Raw genomic sequence first — 22,105 nt, 5'->3', positions numbered from 1 at the left:
GAGGATTGAAGGAGAGGAGAAGATTCCAAAAGTTTATTGGGACCTGAGGGGAGTTTTTAGTGAAAAATCTTCAGATAAACTTCCGCCCCACAGACCTACTGATTGCTCCATCGACATTTTGCCCGGTGTTAAGCTTCCAAAGCCCCAGATATATTCAATGTCCCCTAGGGAGATGGAGGAAATGAGAAAATTCATTGATAAAAACTTGGAAAGAGGTTTTATCGAGCAAGCACGACCCAAAGTAGCTGCACCCGTATTATTCAGAGAGAAGGATGGCTCCCTGAGATTATGTGTTAATTTCAAAAACCTGAACGGTATCTCTGCCCAAAACCTTTACCCTTTGCCGCTAATGAAGGACATGTTAGCCCAATTGGGGAAGGGCAGCATCTTCACTAAACTACACCTCAGGGAGGCATACTATAGAGTCCGCATAAAGGAGGGGGATGAGTGGAAGACTGCTTTCAACTGCCCCCTCAGTTGCTTCCAGTTCCGAGTGATGCCCTTTGGCCTGCAGGGGACGCCTGCAGTTTTCATGCAATTAATTAATGAGATTTTGCATAACCACCTTTAAAAGGCGTTATCGTATATTTGGACGATATCCTTATTTACACTCAGACTTATGACGAACACGTCACGTTGGTCCGCACTGTCTTGAAAAAACTCAGGGCCGCTGAACTGTATGCCAAATTGTCCAAGTGTGAATTTCACCAGGCGAAGATTGACTACCTAGGATATCGCATCTCCCCCACTGGCATTGAGATGGACCCTGGAAAGGTGAAGGCGGTCACTGAGTGGGAGGCACCCCGTACACGCAGACAATTGCAAAAGTTTTTGGGTTTTGCCAATTTCTACCGTCAGTTCATCCCTTCTTTTGCCAAAATTGCGCTTCCTATCACTAACTTGTTGAAGTCCAAAGGTGGGCCGAAACCTAAGCCTAGCAAGCCACTGGATTGGACCATGGAGTGTCAAGCTGCTTTCAAGAAGCTGAAGCGCCTCTTTGCAGCGGAACCGGTTCTGAAGCATCCAGACATGGACAAGCCTTTCGTCGTCCAAGCTGATGCCAGTGACGTGGCTGTTGGGGCCATCTTGCTTCAAGCCAACGGCCGAAGTAATTTGCAACCATGCGCTTACACCTCCCGCAAGCTCACAGACACTGAGAGACATTGGGCAATCTGGGAGAAAGATGCATTTGCCGTACGCTGGGCCTTGGCCATGTGGCGCCACTTTCTGGAGGGCACTAAACACCCTTTTGAGGTGTGGACTGACCACAAAAATTTAGAGGCTTTGAGGACTCCACGCCGCCTATCCCCTAAGCAGATGCGCTGGGCTCAGCATTTCAACCGCTTCAATTTTACACTCAAGTACATCCCGGGAGGGAAGAATTTCATGGCTGATGCTTTGTCCCGACTCCCTCAATACAACTGCTCTAAACTGAGTATTGTTCAGCCAGTCGTTCCCACATCCAGCCTTGTGGCTCTTCTGGTCACTCGACAACAGGTGCGTTCGAAAGTGGAGGTGCCTCAGGATTTCCTTTCTGACCTCAAATGAGCCCTTCCCCAGGATGACTGGTTCCAGCAACATCAGGATGAATGCACAATGAGGGGACAGTTTATCATGGATAGGAGCTAAGCTTTACGTCCCAGCCTCTCTTCGTCTCGTCGTCCTCCAACGGGCTCATGATTTGGCGGGTCACTTTGGGTTTGTAAAGACATTGCATCTGGTGAAGAGGCAGTTTTGGTGGCCCTCTTTGAAAAAGGACATTGAACTTTATGTTGCCAGTTGTCCGGTCTGTGCAGCCGCTAAACGGCCACCTGGAAAGCCACAAGGCCTACTTCAATCCGTGGCCTGCCCTGTCACCCCTTGGAAGGAAATTTCTATGGACTTTATTGTCGAACTTCCCGAGAGCCAGGGGCACACCGTCATTTGGGTGGTTACGGACTTATTTTCAAAACAAGTTCATTTTATTCCGTGCCACAAGATTCCTTCTGCAAAGGCATTGGCTAAACTCTTCATTTCCCACATTTACCGTTTGCATGGGGTGCCTGATTGCATCATTTCCGATAGGGGTGTCCAGTTCACTTCGGTTTTCTGGAAGGAATCTCTTAAACGCATTGGCTCCGCCCAGGGACTAAGCTCCGCCCACCACCCTCAGACTAATGGGGCTTGCGAGAGGACTAATTCTGTTCTAGAACAATATTTACGTTGTTTCATCAATTATCAGCAAGATGATTGGGTGGACTTGCTGCCGCACGCTGAGGTGGCCTACAATAATTCTGTCCATAGCAGCACTGGGTTCACTCCTTTTCGTGTTGTTTTTGGTCAGGATTTTGTTCCTATTCCTGAACTTCCTTGGGAGGAACCACAAGTTTCTTCCGTCGCTGATTGGAGCGAACGTTTGAGCCATGTTTGGCATTTAACTCTTAGTACTTTGGATGCTGCGCATCGTGCTCATAAGAAACAGGCTGATAAGAAGCGTGCCCAACCTTACCAGTACAGGGAGGGTGACCTGGTTTATTTGTCCACGAAGTTCCTTCAAACTACACAAAAGTCGAAGAAATTGGGACCTAAGTACGTGGGCCAATTTCCCATCATCAAGATCATCAATCCTGTTTCAGTTCGTTTGCAGCTGCCCAAGCATCTCAACCGTGTTCATCCTGTGTTCCACATTAACCTCATTAAGCCTGTTCGTGTTTCTGCTTTACGTCCGCCTGTGGACCCTCCGCCTGCCCCCCTGTTGGTTGACGGTGAACGTCATTTTGAAGTTCGTGAGATATTGGACTCTCGACGGCGGCGGAATCGAATACAGTACCTAGTGGCTTGGAAGCATTTTCTTCCGTCTCATACCGAATGGGTAGACAAGTCCCATGTTCGTGCCCCCCTGCTGCTTCGACAGTTTTATTCTGCTTATCCTGACAAGCCTTGACTTTTTCTCCCCCCCCCTCTTTTCTCTTTTGTTGTTTGTTGTTTGTTGTTTGTCTGTTTATTTGTGTTTTTCTCGTTTTCCAGGCCTGACTGCCTTTTTCCGGGGGACGGCCGGATGTCAGCCTCTGCTTTGCTGTTGCTTCGGCTGCCATGAAATGGGGAGGGAGGGCATGGTATTTGGGAGGGGTTACTCATTGTGCTGGAGGAAGGTTCTGGAGTTCAGCTGCTGGTCGGACTACGCATGCATGGGAGATTCCCGCCAGGACTAACGGCACCGACATTCCACCTTCGTGATGCCTTTTGAAGTTATCTCGCACCTGACACTTGAGAGAATTATGATTGGACTGTATCTGTGATGCCAAGGGGAGGGGAATGGGCTTTTCTATATATCAATCTCTTTCGCGCCTAAATATTCAGATTTCGCTTCGCTATGCCTTTAATCATTTATAATTTGTAAAAGTACACTTGATTTCCACACATGGAGTCTCGTGGTCTTTCTTTCCTAATTATCTAATGGAGAGGTGCTGACACATACTACTTACTTTCTGGAAATAAAGACCATGGGATAAGACACCCCTAACACTCCTTGGTTTGTGTGTGTGTGTGTGTGTGTGTGTGTGTATCCCCACATAACTCTGGAATGCCTTGAGTAATTTCAACCAAACCTTTACACAGATGACTTATTCTCTGGAAGAAAATGCTGGGGGTGGGGACCCAACACCCCTCAGAGAAAGAGAGAGGAGGGGAGAGTAAATGAGGAACGCTTGGAGCAATTTCAATGTCCCTTGGTATACAGAAGACTTACTCTCAGGAAAAAAGCAATGTTGGGAGTAAGCTTGGTGTCCATCCATTCATCCATTCGATCTCTCTTTGTCTCTCTATCCATCCTCTTGTGTCTATCTATCTTTCTATCTTTCCATCCATCTAGTATCTAGTATCTGTCTATCCGTCCGTCCGTCCATCCATCCATCCATCCATCCAAGTTTCCATTCATCTAGTATCTATCTATCTATCTATCTATCTATCTATCTATCTATCTATCTATCTATCTATCTATCTATCTATCTATCGTTTATTATGTATATTTATCTATTTTATCTATCAGCCTATCCCATCTATCTGTATATAGTAAGGCAGTAATGTCCTACCCGTAAATGACTTTTTCTGTTTTAATCGCTTTATAATCTATGTAAATCGTTTCAAAATTGAAAGTAAATAATATGATTTCTGTAACAGAGTTGTCGAAGTCTGGAATGCCCTCCCTGATTCAGTTGTCTCAGCTACACATTTTCACACTTTCAGTCACAAATGGACTTCCATGGACCTGAATTCATACTTACATAAGTGGTCAGGAGAGGGGGTGTGCATAAGTGCACTAATGTGGATGTCAGCCTCTGCTTTGCTGCTGCTTTGGCTGCCATTGAAACGGGGAGGGGGGCATGGTATTTGGGAGGGGACTACTAATTGTGCTGGAGGAAGATTCTGGAGTTTCTGCCCGTCTTACTGCGCATGCGGAGGTGGTTTCCCGCCAAGGCCAACGGCACCAACATTCCATCTTGGTGATGCCTTTCGAAGTTATCTCGCACCTGACACTTGGGAGAATTATGATTGGACTATGACTGGGATGCCAAGGGGTGGGGAATGGGTTATTCTATCATTTGCTTTCGCGCCTAAATAATCAGTTTTCGCTTTGCTATGCTTCTAATCATTTATAATTAGTAAAAGTATACTTGATTTCTATCAATGGAGTCTTGTCGTTTTCTTTCCTGATTATCCAATGAATGAGGGCTGACAGTAAGCGAAGTCTCACTCACACCCCACCAGGAGTTTTCAACCTACCGTCGGGGGTGTACTCACAAGAAGGAACGAAGAAAATGTCATTGCGAGCGAGCGATGAAGAGGAGACTGAAAGGGAAACCGCAGACCCATCTTTACCTGAAAGGCTGGCTGGCCTAAGAATAGAGGAGCCTGCGGTTCGCCCCCGGTGGACTTTGGGAGTGGGGCAAAAAGAGGATTCTGAGGAATTGGATGCCGGAGTTACCCAAAGGAGACTAAAAAAAACCCCAGCGGATTGGGAAGAAGCTATGACCAAGCGAAAGACCTGAGGGAGAGCGATGGAAAGGGAGCAAACGGAAGAATTTGAACAAAGGTACTCCATGCATAAATTTAGGGAGGGTGAAGAGGCCGAGGGAGGATGGGAGCAAGCAAACCCAGAAACAGCCTCCCCCCACAGCCAGGGCTGCTGCCAGAGTAGGGGGGGGGCAGAAGACGCAGAATGTCAAAAGTCCCTCCCTTACCAGTAAATATAACGGTGATGCCAAGAGGTTGGGCCTTTTCGTCATTCAGATTTGGAATTACATGGAAATATATGGTCCAGATTTAGAATCCGATGAGATGAAGGTGAGAATGGTTTTACTTTCTTTGGAAGAGAAGGCGGCCGATTGGATGGTGAGCTTACACCAATGTAATTCCCCTCTTCTGAGGAATTTTGATGACTTTATGGCTGCACTAAAGAGGAGGTTTGATGATCCGCTGATTGAGAAACGCGGGAAGGTGAATTTTATGGCCCTAAAGCAGGGAAATAGACCAGTGGCTGAATATGTTCAGGAGTTTCAACAGCTTTCATCGTATATGAGGGGGTGGTCTGAGGAGGCCCTCCTGGATCAGTTTGCATTGGGATTAAATGAAGACATTTACCAACAATGCGTTAAAAAACACCTTCCCAAGCGAGTTGTTGCTTCGTATGAAAATGCAGCAGACGTTGAGCTAGACTTGATTAGACTTCAACGTGCGAAAGAGGAAAAAGCAGAGAGGTCGCGCCCCCCCCCCAGCTCAAAAAGCCCCCTTCCGCATCAGGGGTGAAGGGAGGGGAAGCTCTGCCAGTAAGACCAAGCCTTTCACGTGCTTCCGTTGTGGGAGGGGAGGCCATCGTGCCGTGGATTGCCGCATTAAATTTCCCCTGACCGCCCCACCCCCTGCCAAGAGGGAAGGGAAGGCAGGCAGGGCCCCGGGGAAGAAGAAGGAGGCTGCGTACGCTGCTGAAAATACCCCCCAACGTTTCCAGCGGAGGTGGAGGAGGAAGCGGACGTGACCACCAGCTCCTCTGATGACTCCGATGACGACGCCTCGCCTCGTTGGGTGAGTTCAAATAAAGGCCCCATGTTAATCCCAATTTAGTTAAGGGTGCCACCTGCTGGTGCAACAGAGCTTTCCGCTCTCCTCGATTCGGGCTGTTCTAGATGTATGATTAGCCCGGCAATGGTTGAAAAATTGGGCTTGAAGTTGAGGACTTTAAAAACCCCTATTGTTTTTTGCCAGATCGATGGGTCCATTGCAGGGGGGGGGGCAGCCCATTTTTACACTGAACCTCTAGAAATGAAAATGGGTACCCATTTAGAATTAATCTCTTTTATTGTGGCACCTGGGATGGACAGACCCCTTATTTTGGGACTCCCCTGGCTTCGTAAATGGAACCCTCGCATTAACTGGAGGGAGGGGTGGCTGCGCATTCAGACCAGCACAGCCCCAGACGGGGAGGTCGAAGCCTCAGAGCCTGCTGGCTCCGGCCCCACTTTGGCCACCAGGGGCCAAGAGAGAATTGAAGGGGAAGAGAAGATTCCAAAGGAATATTGAGACCTGAAAGGAGTTTTTAGTGAAAAATCTTCCGATAAGCTTCTGCCCCACAGACCTACTGATTGCTCCATCGAGATTTTGCCTGGGATGCCGCTTCCAAAACCTCAAATATATTCTATGTCACCCAGGGAGATGGAGGAAATGAGGAAGTTTATTGACAAGAACTTGCAAAGGGGTTTCATTGAACCAGCCAGATCCAAGGTGGCTGCCCCTGTACTATTCAGAGAGAAGAAAGATGGCTCTCTTTGGTTCTATGTGAACTTTAAGAACCTTAATTCAATCTCTTCCCACAATCTCTACCCTTTGCCTCTGATGAAGGACATGCTGGCCCCAACTGGGGAAAGGCCGCATTTTTACTAAACTGGACTTATGGGAGGCATACTATAGGGTCCGGATTAAGGAGGGGGACGAGTGGAAGACTGCTTTCAACTGCCCCCTAGGTTGCTTCCAGTTCCTTGTAATGCCCTTTGGCCTGCAGGGGGCGCCTGCAGTTTTCATGCAATTAATTAATGAGTTTTTGCATGCCCACCTCTACAAGGGTGTTATTGTATATTTGGATGACATCCTTATTTACATGCAAAGACATGACGAACATGTCAAGTTGGTCTGCACTGTCCTAAAGAAACTCAGAGCCACGGAGCTTTATGCCAAGTTGTCCAAATGTGAATTTCACCAGGAGAAGATAGACTACCTTGGCTATCGTATCTCCCCCGCAGGTGTGGAGATGGACCCTGCTAAAGTCAAGGTGGTCACAGAGTGGGAGGCGCCCCGTACATGTAGACAATTGCAAAAAAATTTGGGTTTTGCCAATTTCTACTGTCAGTTCATCCCTTCTTTTGCCAAAATTGCACTTCCCATCACTAATTTGTTGAAGTCCAAAGGTGGGCCGAAACCCAAGCCTAGCAGGCCATTAAATTGGACCATGGAGTGTCAAGCTGCTTTTGAAAAGTTGAAATGACTTTTTGCCAAGGAGCCGGTTCTGAAGCACTGGGACATGGACAAGCCGTTCGTGGTTCAAGCTGATGCCAGTGACGTGGTGATGGGGGCCGTATTACTTCAGACCAACAACCAAGGTAATTTACAACCTTGTGCATACACCTCTCGTAAACTCACAAACACTGAAAGACGTTGGGCGATCTGGGAGAAAGAAGCATTTGCTGTTCGTTGGGCTTTGGCCACATGGCGCCATTTCCTGGAGGGTGCTAAACACCCATTTGAGGTGTGAACTGACCATAAAAATTTGGAGGCTTTGAGAACTCCCAGGCGACTCTCCCCTAAGCAGATGTGCTGGGCTCAACATTTCAATTGTTTTAATTTCACCCTGAAATACATCCCGGGGGGGAAGAACTTTATGGCTGATGCTTTGTCCAGACTCCCTCAGTACAACTGCTCTAAGCTCAGCATTGTCCAGCCCGTTGTTCCCACGTCAAGCCTCGCTGCTCCTGTTGTTACTAGGCAACAGACACGCTCTAAGGTGGACGTGTCCCAAGATTTTCTTTCCGACCTTAAGAAGGCCCTTCCACAGGATGATTGGTTCCAGCAACATAAGGTGAATGCACCATGAGGGATGATTTGCCATGGATTGGAGCGAAACTTTACGTCCCTGCCTCTCTTTGTCTCGTTGTTCTCCAATGGGCTCATGATTCCAAGTTGGCGGGGCACTTTGGCTTTGTGAAGAGGCTGCATCTGGTGAAATGGCAGTTTTGGTGGCCATCTTTGAAGAAGAACATTGAACTTTATGTCGCCAGCTGTCCCGTTTGTGTGGCCGCTAAACGCCCGCCGCGGAAACCGCAGGGTTTGCTCCAGACTGTAGCTCGCCCTGTCGCCCCGTGGAAGGAGATTTCTATGGACTTCATTGTTGAACTTCCTGAGAGCCAGGGGCACACTGTCATATGGGTGGTTACTGACTTGTTCTCCAAGCAAGTTCATTTTATACCTTGCCCGAAGATTCCTTCTGCAAAAGCGCTTGCTAAACTATTATTTTCTCACGTTTACCGTTTGCACGGTGTGCCTGATCGCATCATTTCTGATAGGGGCATTCAATTCACCTCCGTCTTCTGGAAAGAATTTCTTAAGCACATTGGCTCCGCCCAAGGTCTAAGCTCCGCCCACCACCCTCAGACTAATGGGGCTTGCAAGAGGACTAATTCTGTTCTGGAACAATATTTATATTGTTTCATCAATTACGAGCAAGATGATTGGGTGGACTTGTTGCCGCACGCGGAAGTGGCTTATAATAATTCTGTACATAGCAGCACTGGATTCACCCCTTTCCGAGTTGCGTTTGGCCAGGACTTTGTTCCTATTCCCGAAGTTCCTCTTGAGCAGCTGCAGGTTTCATCCATCTCCGAGTGGAGTGAGTGGTTGCAGCATATTTGGCCTTTGGCACTTCGTACTTTGGATGCTGCGCATCGCGCACATAAGAAACAGGCCGATAAGAAACCTTATCAGTACAAGGTGGGTGATCAAGTTTATCTATCCACAAAGTTCCTTCAAACTACACAGAAATCGAAGAAGTTGGGCCCTAAGTATGTGGGTCCATTTCCCATAATCAAAGTCATCAATCCTGTTTCGGTTCGCTTACAGCTACCCAAGCACCTCAACCGTGTATATCCTGTTTTCCACATTAATCTCATTAAACCTGTTCATTTTTCATCTTTACGTCCGCCAGTGGATCCGCCACCTGCTCCCCTATTGATTGATGGTGAACAGCACTTTGAAGTTCGAGAAATTTTGGACTCTTGAAAGTGACGGAATCGGATTCAGTACCTGGTGGCTTGGAAGCATTTTCCCCAGTCTCATGCCGAGTGGGTTGACAAGTCCCATCTCCGGGACCCTCAACTGCTCCGCAAGTTCTATTCTGCTTATCCTGACAAGCCCTAGTTGTCTCTCCCTCCTGACTTTCTCTCTCTCCCCCTCTATTTTTCTTTTTCTGTTTTTTGTTGTTCGTCTGTTTGTTTGTGTTTTGTCGTTTTCCAGATCTGACCGCCTTTTTCCGGAGGAGGGCCGGATGTCAGCCTCTGTTTTGCTGCTGCTTTGGCTGCCATTGAAACGGGGAGGGGGGGCATGGTATTTGGGAGGGGATTACTAATTGTGCTGGAGGAAGATTCTGGAGTTTCTGCCGCCTGTCTTACTGCGCATGCGGAGGAAGTTTCCCGCCAAGGCCAACGGCACTGACATTCCATCTTGGTGATGCCTTTTGAAGTTATCTCGCACCTGACACTTTGGAGAATTATAGCAATAGCAGTAGCAATAGCAGTAGACTTATATACCGCTTCATAGGCCTTTCAGGCCTCTCTAAGCGGTTTACAGAGAGTCAGCATATTGCCCCCAACAATCTGGGTCCTCATTTTACCCACCTCGGAAGGATGGAAGGCTGAGTCAACCCTGAGCCGGTGAGATTTGAACCGCTGACCTGCTGATCTAGCAGTAGCCTGCAGTGCTGCATTTAACCACTGCGCCACCTTGGCTCTTATGATTGGATTGTGACTGGGATGCCAAGGGTGGGGAATGGGTTATTCTATATATCAATTGCTTTCACGCCTAAATAATCAGTCTTCGCTTTGCTACGCTTATATTCATTTATAATTAGTAAAAGTACACTTGATTTCTATCAATGGAGTCTTGTGGTTTTCTTCCCTGATTATCCAATGAAGGAGTGCTGACACCGCCTCCTGCCAATTACCTCCCATAGACCCATTAGATCCCACAGATTAGGCCTCCTCTGAATTCCATCTGCCGGCCAATGCCGGCTGTCGACCACCCGGAGGAGGGCCTTCTCTGTGGCTGCTCCGACCCTCTGGAACGAACTCCCCGTGGAGATTCGTACCCTCACCACCCTCCAGGCCTTCCGGACAGCCGTTAAGGCCTGGTTGTCCCAGCAAGCCTGGGGTTGAGTTCCCCCCCTACTCGAATTTGCTGTGCTTGCTGTGCTTTTTTAAACTGTTGTATCACTGTCCTGTTTGTCTTACTTTTTGTATTTGTTTTTCCCCTTCCCCTGGTTTTTGTTCAGCCGCCCTGAGTCCCTTGGGGAATAGGGCGGCTTACAAATCGAATAAATACCAATACCAATACTCAAAATTTCCACTACCGGTTCTCCAGAACCTGCTGAATTTCACCCCTGCCTCAAACCCTTGCTACTCATTACCAAACGGAGGCTCTGGGCTTTGGGGCAGCTTGCCAAGGGGGGCTGGAAGTTCTCAGCCTCCTTGAAGTTCTCCCTTTGAAGTTCTCAGCCTCCTTGTTCACTCTCCCTCCTATCCTGGCCCTCCCCTTCTGCTCTGCACACACACACACGCACACACATACACACTCCCATATGATGGGCCCTGGAGGAGTCCGTGGCATGGCTGCCCTTTTTTTTTTTTGGTTTATTTGTATGCCGCCCTTCTCCAGGAGGGACTCAGGGCGGCGAACAACTCAAAGGGGAAAGGGAACATAAACAACAGTACACATAATTAAAATACACAAAAATCACACAGCCATACCAGTCGAGAGGGGAGGGGAACTCACCAACCCCAGGCCTGCCAGCACAGCCAGGTTTTGATGGCTGTGCCTTCCCCCCCAGCCTCTCCTCCTTGCTTATAAAAGAGACTGTGGGGGGGGAGGTTTGGGGGAGGAAGAGTCAGGAAGACGGGGAAGGTTGATCCACTCAGCCTAACCATCTCCATGTTTTGATGTGCTCAAAAGGCCGAGGGGGATGCTGTCCAATTGTGCTGGAGGAGGAGGAGGAGAAGGACAGGGAAGGAGTAGAATGTACTCAAGGTGTGGGTCAGGATATATGGTCTCCCCTGAAGCTAGCTTCAAGGCCCAAACAAATGCAGGGGCCCGGGGACCACCCTACTGCTCTCTCTTTCCAACTGCCCAACCCAGGTGGGCACAGAATCACCTCTCCAGGTGTGTCCCAGGGATAAGGGCCAAGGTAGTGGTGGTGGGACGAGTCAACTCATAGCAGATCCCCCCACAATCCCCTGATCAGGACCACAACATACCCAGCAATTAGCGTATACAGTGAGGGTGTCCATTACCCACGGCCCAGGAATTGGGGTGGGATGCTTCAGATGGTTCCCCCAGGGCCACACGGGAGCTCTGGAAGAGGCTCTTGACCCCTAGAGCAGGGGGGAAATTCAGCCGGTTCTGACAGGTTTCCGGTAGCGGAACTTTTGAGCAGTTCAGAGAACTGGCAAATGCCAACTCTGGCTGGCCCCACCCTCATCTATTCTCTGCCTCTTGAGTCCCAGCTAATCGGGAAGGAAGGGGGATTTTGCAGTATCCTTCCCCTGCCACACCCACCAAGCCCCGCCCACAGAACCGGTAGTTAAAACGTTTGAATTTCACCGCTGCCCCAGAGCCCCCTTTGGGATGCTGGCGAGGTCTTGGGGGGCATCCTAGGGACTCTGCAGGACTTTGTGGGGGGCTGAGACCTTCCCCCTACCCCAAACAGCAGCTTCGCCCAGGCAGGAGGGCAGCCGCGTTCCAGGAAGGCATTTCGATCGATTTCTAAGATTGGGAAGGCTGCCCACTTCAAAGATTCCCCAATTTCACCGCTATATTAGAAGACAAATCCATCTGGTTTGGATCCCAGCTGGGAGAAAGACACTGGACTGGAGGCCAGAGGCCGATTGGGAAGAAGGTCCATATATTGATGAACCACCAAGACAGCATGCGGTGCTGATGAGTGCCAGGATTTTTATACAGGTCCCAAAAGGCTGTTGGGGTGAGTGTGGGTTGTGTCATGAAGGGCCCTGTGCTCTGAAAGGCTGTCGGGCAATACCTATTGTGGCTTAATGGCTTTTGTCCTGCGCTGGATCTTGGGCGAGGGGCTGCCTGTTCTAATGCTACCCCTCCGCTCTTCTTAGCTGTCAAACTTTTTCCAATACAAGTTTCCAAACATCCTGCCTTGAATGAATTTCTACCTGCAGTCTTTGCTTTGGGAATGAATGGAGCTGTCAGCCTCTGCTTCGATTGCTTGCTATCGGCTGCCATAGAAACGGGGAGGGTGGGGGCATGGTATTTGGGAGGGGGAATTACTGCTGATGGAGAAGTTATGAGAAGGGAGTTTTGTTCTCACCATCTTCTGCGCATGCTGGTGGCTTGTGTTTGGATTTGGTCAAGGCCAACCGTCTCGCATACCAACCTGATGAGGCTTTTTGAAGATGCACCCCACGTGACACCTTCAGGAGTGGCAGATTGGACGATGGGTTGGGGAATTGGGGGGGGGAGGGTGCTGGGTAAACGTTTGATATGTAGATATTCCCACCTTTCTGGCTCAGATCTTGCTTTCCTTTTTGCTGCTTTCACTTCATATCTAGTAAAAGTACTTTATCTCTATTCTAACGGCGCTGAGGTTTGTCTTTCTTGGGTACTGAAGGAGGCATCTAAATAGTTGGTTTCCTCTTTCCATAAGCTCTTTGATCTCCCCAAGGGCTGGACAATTGAGAAAGACTGGGGAAGGCGGCGCTGCTTTCTACCTCTAAAAATACGTTTCTCCACTTCTGCTTTAGGGAAATATAATATTCTGCCGTTTTAAAATTTTTCCCAAAATTTAAGATTTAAGATTTAATGAATTTGTATGCCACCCAATCCCGAAGGACTCTGGGCGGCTTACATCAAAACAATTTAAAAATACTAAAAAAATTTAAAATACAAAGACAAAGCAAGTTAAAAGAACACAACATGCACTCAATTCTTAGTGGGGCTGGAACTCAAGGATCAGCAGCCCCAGGCCTGCCAGAACAGCCAGGTCTTAGTAGACTTTTAGCAGTAGTAGACTTATATACCGCTTCATAGGCCTTTCAGGCCTCTCTAAGCGGTTTACAGAGAGTCAGCATATTGCCCCCAACAATCTGGGTCCTCATTTTACCCACCTTGGAAGGATGGAAGGCTGAGTCAACCCTGAGCCGGTGAGATTTGAACCGCTGACCTGCTGATCTAGCAGTAGCCTGCAGTGCTGCTTTTAACCACTGCGCCACCTTGGCTCTTCAAGCCACTTTTGGAAGGCCAAGAGAGTGAGGAGGGTCCGGATCTCAGGGGGCAGATCGTTCCATAGGGCCGGGGCAGCTACAGAGAAGGCTCTCCCCTGAGGAGCTGCCAGTCGACATTGCGTAGTCGACGGCACACGGAGAAGGCCCATCCTATGAGATCTTATCGGGCGCTGGGAGGTATGTGGCAGAAGACGGTCATGGAGATATCCAGGTCCTAGGCCATATTTTATTCCTGGGGTGGGGAAGCTCTTCTGCTCCCCTTCTTCTCCCCCAGGTCCTCTGTCGGTCCTCATCTGCAACTGGAACTGGATCCACCCCTTACCTGACTTCTTAAACCCAGGCACCAAGAAAAGTGGCACATCTAAACAGCAACGAAAACGAAAGTGAAAGGGCTCCACGTGGCTTCTTTGCCTGGAAGTCACATGATGGAGGGAAAGTGGCGGAACCGCCCTCCACCCAGCCAGAAGAAATGGACTGTTTCTTCCCTTGGGCTTTTAAGCCGCAATTTCGGGTTGGGCTTCCTGCCCTGCCCCTCCTGCCCCCTTGCCAAATCCAGCCTCTGCTCTTTGCAGGCGACTTTGTAGAGCACCCCCCTCCGCCCCATGGTAAGTTGGAAGGCAGCTGCCTAAAATTCAGGGGAGGGGGAGAAAAAGCCCTCCCCGTTAGCAGCGGGCGATGTCCATACCCATCCAGGTGTCAGGCCTTCAGCCATAATCCTTTTGGATCTTTGGCCTGCCACACTTTCTATTATTCTATTATAGCAATAGCAATAGCAGTAGACTTATATACCGCTTCATAGGCCTTTCAGGCCTCTCTAAGCGGTTTACAGAGAGTCAGCATATTGCCCCCAACAATCTGGGTCCTCATTTTACCCACCTCGGAAGGATGGAAGGCTGAGTCAACCCTGAGCCGGTGAGATTTGAACCGCTGACCTGCTGATCTAGCAGTAGCCTGCAGTGCTGCATTTAACCACTGCGCCACCTTGGCTCTTATGCCTTTTCTATTGTGGGAAAATGGGAGGGGGGATTGTACGGAGTTAGATGATAGGTAGCCATAACAACATTCTTTCTAGAAAGCCAAGGTCATCCTTTGTCTCTGCACCTAGCCAGAACTGGATGGCTGGAAGCTGCCAGAATGGAAGTGGGAAATTGGACTATGTGATGGACTTGTGGGTGTGGGGGCAAGATCTTGAACTTTCAACTGGGTTGGAAAAACTGGAAAGCTTTCAGATTCGGGTTTTCCCAGATGTGTCAACATGGCTCTCTTAATGAATTGGAACTTTGAGCAATACTTTGCCTTGGACTCTGATTTAATTTTGGATGCTTTTGGAACCCTGACATTAACCCGAATCTCCCTTAAAATGCTTCACCAGCTACCCTGACTTTTGGGGTGCTGTCCAGGGTCCTGAGCCCCAGGACCGACCTGAGCTCGGCAGCGCAAAGACTCAGGGAAGATGGAGGAAGAGAAGAAACCCACGGAGAAAACAGTAGATGGCAGATCGCCCAGCTATTTCGAGACCATCTAAGTGCATTTAAAATCCATGGTGGAAGCTGCAGAGGCTGCAGAGAGGGAATGCCAGCTGGGAGCCAGGCACAAAGAGCCGGCCCCTAGGCATCCCTCACAATCAAAACTAACTCTGCAAGATGAAGCCTCAGGATTTACTTCCCCTAAGGAGTTTCTGTAGGAGCCCAGAGGGGTGTGAGATCAGCCTCGACCCATGATTTTTTTTTTTTTTTTTAGGTGATTTTATTAATATTTGTAGGCCGCCCTTTTCCCTGAGGGGACTCAGGGCGGCTCACATAAAATCGGGAAGGGGAATACAGACATTAAGATAAGACATATAATAAAATAGTAGACAACATACATTCATCATTCGGGAGGGGAACTATCCTTGTCCCCAGGCCTGACGGGCGAGCCAGTTCTTCAAGGCTGTGCGGAAGGCCTGGACGGTGGCGAGGGTGCGAATCTCTACGGGGAGCTCGTTCCAAAGGGTCGGGGCTACTACTGAGAAGGCCCTCCTCCTTGTAGTTGCCAGCCGACACTGGCTGGCCGATGGTATACGGAGGAGGCCTAATCTATGTGATCTTATTGGTCGCAGGGATGTAATTGGCAGAAGGCGGTCTCTCAAGTATCCAGATCCACTGCCATGTAGGGCTTTATGGGTGACTAATAGCACCTTGAAGCGCATCCGGAGATCGACAGGTAGCCAGCGCAGCTTGCGGAGGATAGGTGTTATGCGGGTGAACCGAGGTGCACCCACAATCACTCGCGCGGCTGCATTCTGTACTAGCTGAAGTCGCCGGATGCTCTTCAAGGGCAGCCCCATGTAGAGCACGTTGCAGTATTCCAGCCTAGAGGTCACAAGGGCCCGGGTGACTGTTGTGAGAGCCTCCCGATTCAGGTAGGGTCGCAACTGGCGCACCAGGCGAACCTGGGCGAATGCCCCCCTGGTCACAGCCATTAAATGGTGGTCAAACGATAGCTGTGAATCCAGGAGGACTCCCAAGTTGCGAACCCTCTCTGAGGGGTGTAAAATTTGACCCCCCAGCCTGAGTGATGGAATATTGGTCGAATCTCTGGGAGGGAAACACAACAGCCACTCGGTCTTTTCTGGGTTGAGCACGAGCTTGTTAACCCTCATCCAGTCCATAACAGCTTCGAGGCTGCGGTTCATCACGTCTGCCGCTTCATTGAGTTGGCACGGGGCGGACAGATACAGTTGAGTATCGTCCGCATATTGATGGTATCTAATCCCGTGCCTGCGAATGATCTCACCCAGCGGTTTCATGTAGATGTTAAATAGTAGGGGGGATAAGACCGAGCCCTGAGGCACCCCCTGAGTGGAGGGGACCAAAGCAGACGCCAACCTGGTGCTCCGATGAATGGGGATCCCAGCCACCTTCATTCAGTCAGTCTCTGACCGGCCTCCCAGAGCAATTCGGACAGCTGAACGTGAGTGGAATCAACCCTTGCCTTAGCTCCGAACCACCCAGGTGGACCATGGCCCAGTCAATGTTTACCCTCCCAGGTTGAGACTCTGCAACACAATGGAGTGGGGATTTATGCTCCTTCCATACAGCGACAAACAGCAAAGGCCCAGTGGGAGGGGAGGGGAGAGAGGGAAGGGGGAGGCCGAAGGGCTCCAGCTCCCCTTGGCGGAAATGGTTGAAGCTCGTCAGAGGAGGGGCGGAAAGGGGAAAGGGTGCGCCCACAGCCCAGCCTAACATGTAAAGGGACCGTCGGGACGAAGATGGAGAGAGGCCGAACTGTTCCGAATATACTATACTCACGAAATGAACGCTATGGTAAATGACACAGCTCTATTCCAATGCAATATCACACAAAATAATTAAATCAAAATGAAAATAAATCGAAAGCTATGAAAATTCAATATAACAATGCAATCAGAAACATTGAAATGGAATTGTGAAATATTTAGTATAGCGTGTGTTGCTTTTACATCCAACAGATGGCGCTGTTTTTTAAAAAAGCATGTTTTTACCTGTCACAAGTGTGGCATCTATATAATATAGCTATATAAAAACACGTGCGTATTCAAATGCAACGTTGTGTCAAAATTTCAAAGCAATCGGTGAAGAACTTTTGGAGATTTAAGATTTCGAACAAACAAACATTTACATTTTTATTTATATAGATTGGGGAGTACTGTTCCTAAGATGGAACCTACCCACTGCTTCCCTCCATGTAGACTTGGACCCATTAAGGACTACTCAATGAGTATGGTTTGTCAGCCAGTTGCAAATCCATCTGGTGGTGAAGATGTCTATCCCACTTTTTTCGAGCTTACAAAGAAGTAGGTTGTAATCTACTTTGTTGAATGCCTTCCTGATGTCTATTATGTCCACAGTATTTCTCTGGTCTACTAATTTAGTCACTATGTTGACTATATCTTAAGTTACATATCTTAAGTTACAGCATGGCGCAGAGGATCGAGACCATATGTTAAGTTATAGCATGGAGCAAAGGATCGAGACCATCTGGGAAGTTACAGCACGTTCCATTTATTATTTGGGTGAACACACAAGAATCTGGTCAACTAACAGTCGGCACTTAATTAGTGGGAGAGAAAAGTCAGCAGAATTCAAAATCTGATGGACAGATCTCGTCGGCAGGATGGGAATCGACTCATGAAAGCCTTGACCTCTTCCTCACGCTCAATCTGGTCATTTACATCAGGGGTCCCGGGGGTCGTGGAGCAGCATGCCAGAAACTGGTTTGCAGAAAGAAGCAAAGCCGCATCCGCAGGATCCAGACGGCAGGTGAAAACACACCTCTGTTAGTCTGTGGAAAAACCTCTCTCAACGGAAGCAGTCCCTGGGGCCCAAATGGTTGGGGTCCCATGAACTACATGAACTTAGACCAGCCTCCTTCCCACATTCAGATCAGAAGATCTGTCCTGAAGATGTCGAACGAAAGAAGACTTAAGATGATTTGATTAGAATATATATGGTTATGAAACAGGTAGTGATGATTGCAGCAATAAAAAAAAAAATTTTCCACTTCAAAGCATTCTCTGCCATTTTTCGGGCTTTTTTGTTCTCCGCCAGGAAAGCTTTGACAATGCCATCCGTCAGGATGGGCTCCAAATACAGCTGGTTGGTGTAGTACCCACCCCCGTTCTCTGAAACGGTTCTCTGCACAATGTCCATCAGCTCCGAGACCTGATTATCCCGCTCGGCTCCCGTGGCCTTGTTGTTGAACCCGCAGAAGCGGTTCCGGCATTGCCAGATCACATCCCGTAGATTTTTGTTGGCAGAGTTTCGGACGTACTCCTTCAGGGGGTCCCCACCCAAATCCTCCATGCAAGTGAAGAGGACGATCATGTGCTTTGAGGATTCAGTCCCAAAGATATCCCGGACGCACTTCGCAGCAGCCGCATCTTCAGCGGTGAAGCGTCCCACCTGGGTCACCAAGATCAAGGCGTGGGGGCCAGGCCGGGAGAACTCAATACAAGACATGATTTCCCGTCGCACACCCTCACTGTAATCATCGGAATCGAACATGCCTGGCGTGTCGACCACAGAGATCTTCGTGCCCTGCCACCTTCCCTGTCCCCTTTGGCACCTCAGGGTGGTGCTTTTTGCCGACAAGATGGATTTAAACTCCTTCCATCCAAGGATGGTGTTGCCTGTGGCACTCTTCCCACTGCCAGACTTTCCGACCAGGATGAACCGGAGTTCGGCATTGTCCCCTGGGAGTTTGGAAGACAGGGTGACAGTGTTAGGGCAGAGTGTAGTTACACTGCTCAATGGAATTCAGTTCATGTATTCAACTATTGACAGAGAGAGGGGGAGGGAGGGAGAGGTGGATAGATAGATAGGTAGATAGAGAGAGAGAGATAGGGAGATGGTAGAAGTAGAGATGGGGGAAAGAAAGAGATGGATGGATAGGATAGATGGATGGATTGATAGATGATAAGAGAGAAATAGACAGGATAGATAAATATGGATAGATGGATGGATGGATGGATGGATGGATGGGATGGGATGGGATGGGATGGATAGATAGATAGATAGATAGATAGATAGATAGATAGATAGATAGATAGATAGATAGATAGATAGAATAGAATAGAATAGAATAGAATAGAATAGAATAGAATAGAATAGAATAGAATAGAATAGACAGAGTGAGCATATCCGGCTTCCCTCTTGACCTTGCTGATCAGGTCGCAAAAGGGGAAAAACATGACCACAGGACACTGCAACCGTCATAAGTACAAGTCAGTTGCTGAGCATCTGAATTTGGATCCTGGGACCCCGGAGACTCCAGGGACGCTGCCATGGTTGTACGTGTGGAGAAAACGGTCCTCTTTGTGGGTTGTGATTGTGTTACTTACCTGCTAAGCCTCTCCGCTTCACGGCGGCCTGAAAGATTAAGGGGGGGGATGGAAAATTAGGAATGGCTCCGGTAGGATAATCCACAGACAGGCAGCTGGTAAGAGGTTAGAGATGGAGGAAAGGAGGGACGAAGGCAGGGAAGGGAGGAGAAGTGTCCCTGGAAAAGTGGCATCACAGTCAGGAATTGGACCCCAACTGGGAGCTGGGAAAAGGATTGACCAGGAATGAAGGAAGAGGGAAGGGAGGGGGGAACAGAGGGTAGGAAAAAAGGGAGGAGCAGAAGAAAGGACAGGGAAGAAAAGGGAGGGAGGGAAGGGAGGGGAAGGAAAGAAGGGAGGGAGGGAGAAAGAGAAAAGGAAGGAGAGAGGGAGGAAAGAGAGGGAGGAATTTGGGAGGAAGGAAGGAAAGGGAGGGAGGGAGGGAGGGAAAAGAGGGAGGAAGGAAGGAAAAGGAGGGACAGAGGAAAAGGAGGGAGAGAGGGAAGAGGGAAATAAGAGAAGGAGGGAGGGGGGAAGAAGGAAGGGGGGAAAGGAGGGAGGGAAAAAGAAGGGCAGGAGGGAGGGAGGAAAGAAGGAAGGAAGGAAGGAGAAAGGGAGGGCTGGGAAAAGGTAGGGAGAAGACAAAAGAGAGAGAGGAAGAGAGAAATAAAAAATCTGGAAGAAAGAAAGGGAAGGGAAGGGCCTTTTCCCAGCTAGCCATGCTCTGCTCCAAGAAGTTCTAGATTCCCAGCTCCGGGTGCAAAGCAGGAGAGAGATTTGCTGGGTGGGTGGGTGGGGCTGCGGGGGCAACAAACCAGGAGGGGGAGCCCACCCCAGAGACCCTGGAGGATAATGAAGGAGGGGGGACATGAGAAAAGAGGTTGGCATCCCTTCCTTCCAAGGCGCTGGAATCAAACTCAAGGCACTGGGAAGACAAGCGTGGAGCCGCCTGGGGCTGCCTCTGTGCCAGAACTCCCATTTAGGCAGTCCTGACTTCGGGAAAGGAAGGGCCGGGACCCTCCCTCGAAGACCCTGCCCCATTCTTCTCCCATACCTACCTGGCAAGTGTCGCCCAACGACTGGTAGGCCATTCCTTCCTCCCTTCCTTTCTCCCTCCCTCCCTCTTCTCTACCTCCTTCCTTCCTCTTCTCTCTTTTGTTTGTTCTCTCCTTCCTTTTCTTCTCCTTCCTTCCCTCCCTCCCTCCCCTTCTCTTCCCTTCTCTATCTCTTCCCTTCTCTTCTTCCCTCCTTCCTTTTCCCTTCTCTTTCTTCTCCTTTCCTTTTTTTCTTCCTTCCTCTTCCTTCCCTTTTCTCTCCCTTCTCTTCTCCTCTTCCCTTCTCTATCTCCTTCTTCCTTCTTTCCTTTCTTTTCTCTCTCCTTCCTTCTCTTCTCTCTCTTTCCTTCTTTTCTCCTCTTCCCTTCTCTATCTTCTTCCTTCCTTTTCTCTTCTCTCTCCTTCTCTTCTCTTCTTTTCCTTGGACGGTGCAATCTCTGTAAGATCAGAAGGAGGAGGGGGAGTCACAGGGCCGCCATGGCAATCTCCAAAGACACAGAAGGGCTTCCCCTACCCCACCTGGGGGCCCATTGCTTCCTCAGACCCCAAAGGCCTGCTCATGACACCCCCCCCACCAACCTGGGCTCACACTTCCACTCTCCCCCACAAAGAAAACTTGGACTGGAGCCAAAGGACAATTTTCATTCTGGTGAGATCTCCTGCTCGAGCTAGATGACCTCTTGAGGTCCCTTCCCACTCTGTGATTCTGTTCTGTCGAAAAGTAAAACAGCACATCAGTTCCAGGGCTGGAAGGGACCTCAGAGGTCATTTAGTCCAACCCCTAGTCAAGCAGGAGACAGATGTAGAATCACAAATTTGGAAGGGACCCTTGGGAGGTCATCTAGTCCAACCTGGGCAGAATTTAGTTGTGTGGGGGGAGGGGGTCTCCCCTTAGCTACAGTGGCTTCTTTTATTATCCCTGATCTTCAGCTTAGGTGGGGGCGGGGAGTATTTTTAGCCCTATGGCGGTGTAGGGGATACCATCGTTGTCTCTTACATTCCCGGGATTTTCTCCTCCGCCCAGGCTTCTGGGCATGTACAGAAAGCTCATTTGCGGGTTCCGATTACTAGAGCGAGGCAGGTGGATTCTTAAGACTTGGTGCCTTGGGGCTGAGGGGGCTTTTGGGGGTTTCCCAAGTGCCAATGGATGGGTTAACAGGAAGGAAGATGCTATTTCCTCTTGCAGAGTCCGGGGGAGCTCCGTCCCCCAACTGGGGGGGGGTCGTCCCTTAAGACACCGGGTGGGGGTTACGTCCTCTAAGGCCCCAAATCTACGTCCCTGAAGACCCCTAAGATAGCGGGTGGCTAAGTATCCTAAGATGCCGGCGCGGGGGGGGGGTCTCTGTCCCTTAAGACCCCGGGAATTTCTGTCCCTTAGATCCCGGGGGTGGGTTTCATCCCTTAAGACTCCAAGGGGGGGAGCTACGTCCCCAAACACGTAGCGGGGGGGGAGACTACGCCCCTGTAGGGCTGCGGACCCCCCTTGTCCCCCTTTGGAAGCGATCGACACGTTTCCCCCCTTTACCCCCGCCCGCCGCACCGCCCATCTGATCTCCCCCTCTCCAGATCGGCTGTGACCCCCGGCCCGCCCTACCTGAACTCTCGCTCCGTGGGGAGGACTTGGGGCGTCTCGGTGGGAAAGCGAAACCGTCCCTCCTACAAACTTTGGCGTC

At 49.5% G+C, this 22,105-nt stretch overlaps 1 protein-coding gene across 1 annotated transcript; it reads right to left on the bottom strand.

Moving 5' to 3' along the window:
* Positions 1-17,537: 17,537 nt before the first annotated feature.
* Positions 17,538-20,483, bottom strand: LOC116520596 (GTPase IMAP family member 2-like). The gene is made up of 3 exons (XM_032234867.1): positions 20,436-20,483; positions 19,399-19,426; positions 17,538-18,750 (listed from the first exon to the last, which is right to left on the bottom strand). Exons 1-3 carry the CDS (start codon positions 20,466-20,468, stop codon positions 17,981-17,983), a joined length of 831 nt encoding a protein of 276 aa, XP_032090758.1. The 5' UTR covers positions 20,469-20,483; the 3' UTR covers positions 17,538-17,980.
* Between the last annotated feature and the right edge of the window lie 1,622 nt (positions 20,484-22,105).

Source organism: Thamnophis elegans, chromosome Z (genome assembly GCF_009769535.1).
Source record: "Thamnophis elegans isolate rThaEle1 chromosome Z, rThaEle1.pri, whole genome shotgun sequence".
NCBI lineage: Eukaryota > Metazoa > Chordata > Lepidosauria > Squamata > Colubridae > Thamnophis > Thamnophis elegans.
This window is presented reverse-complemented; position numbering and strand designations above follow the sequence as displayed.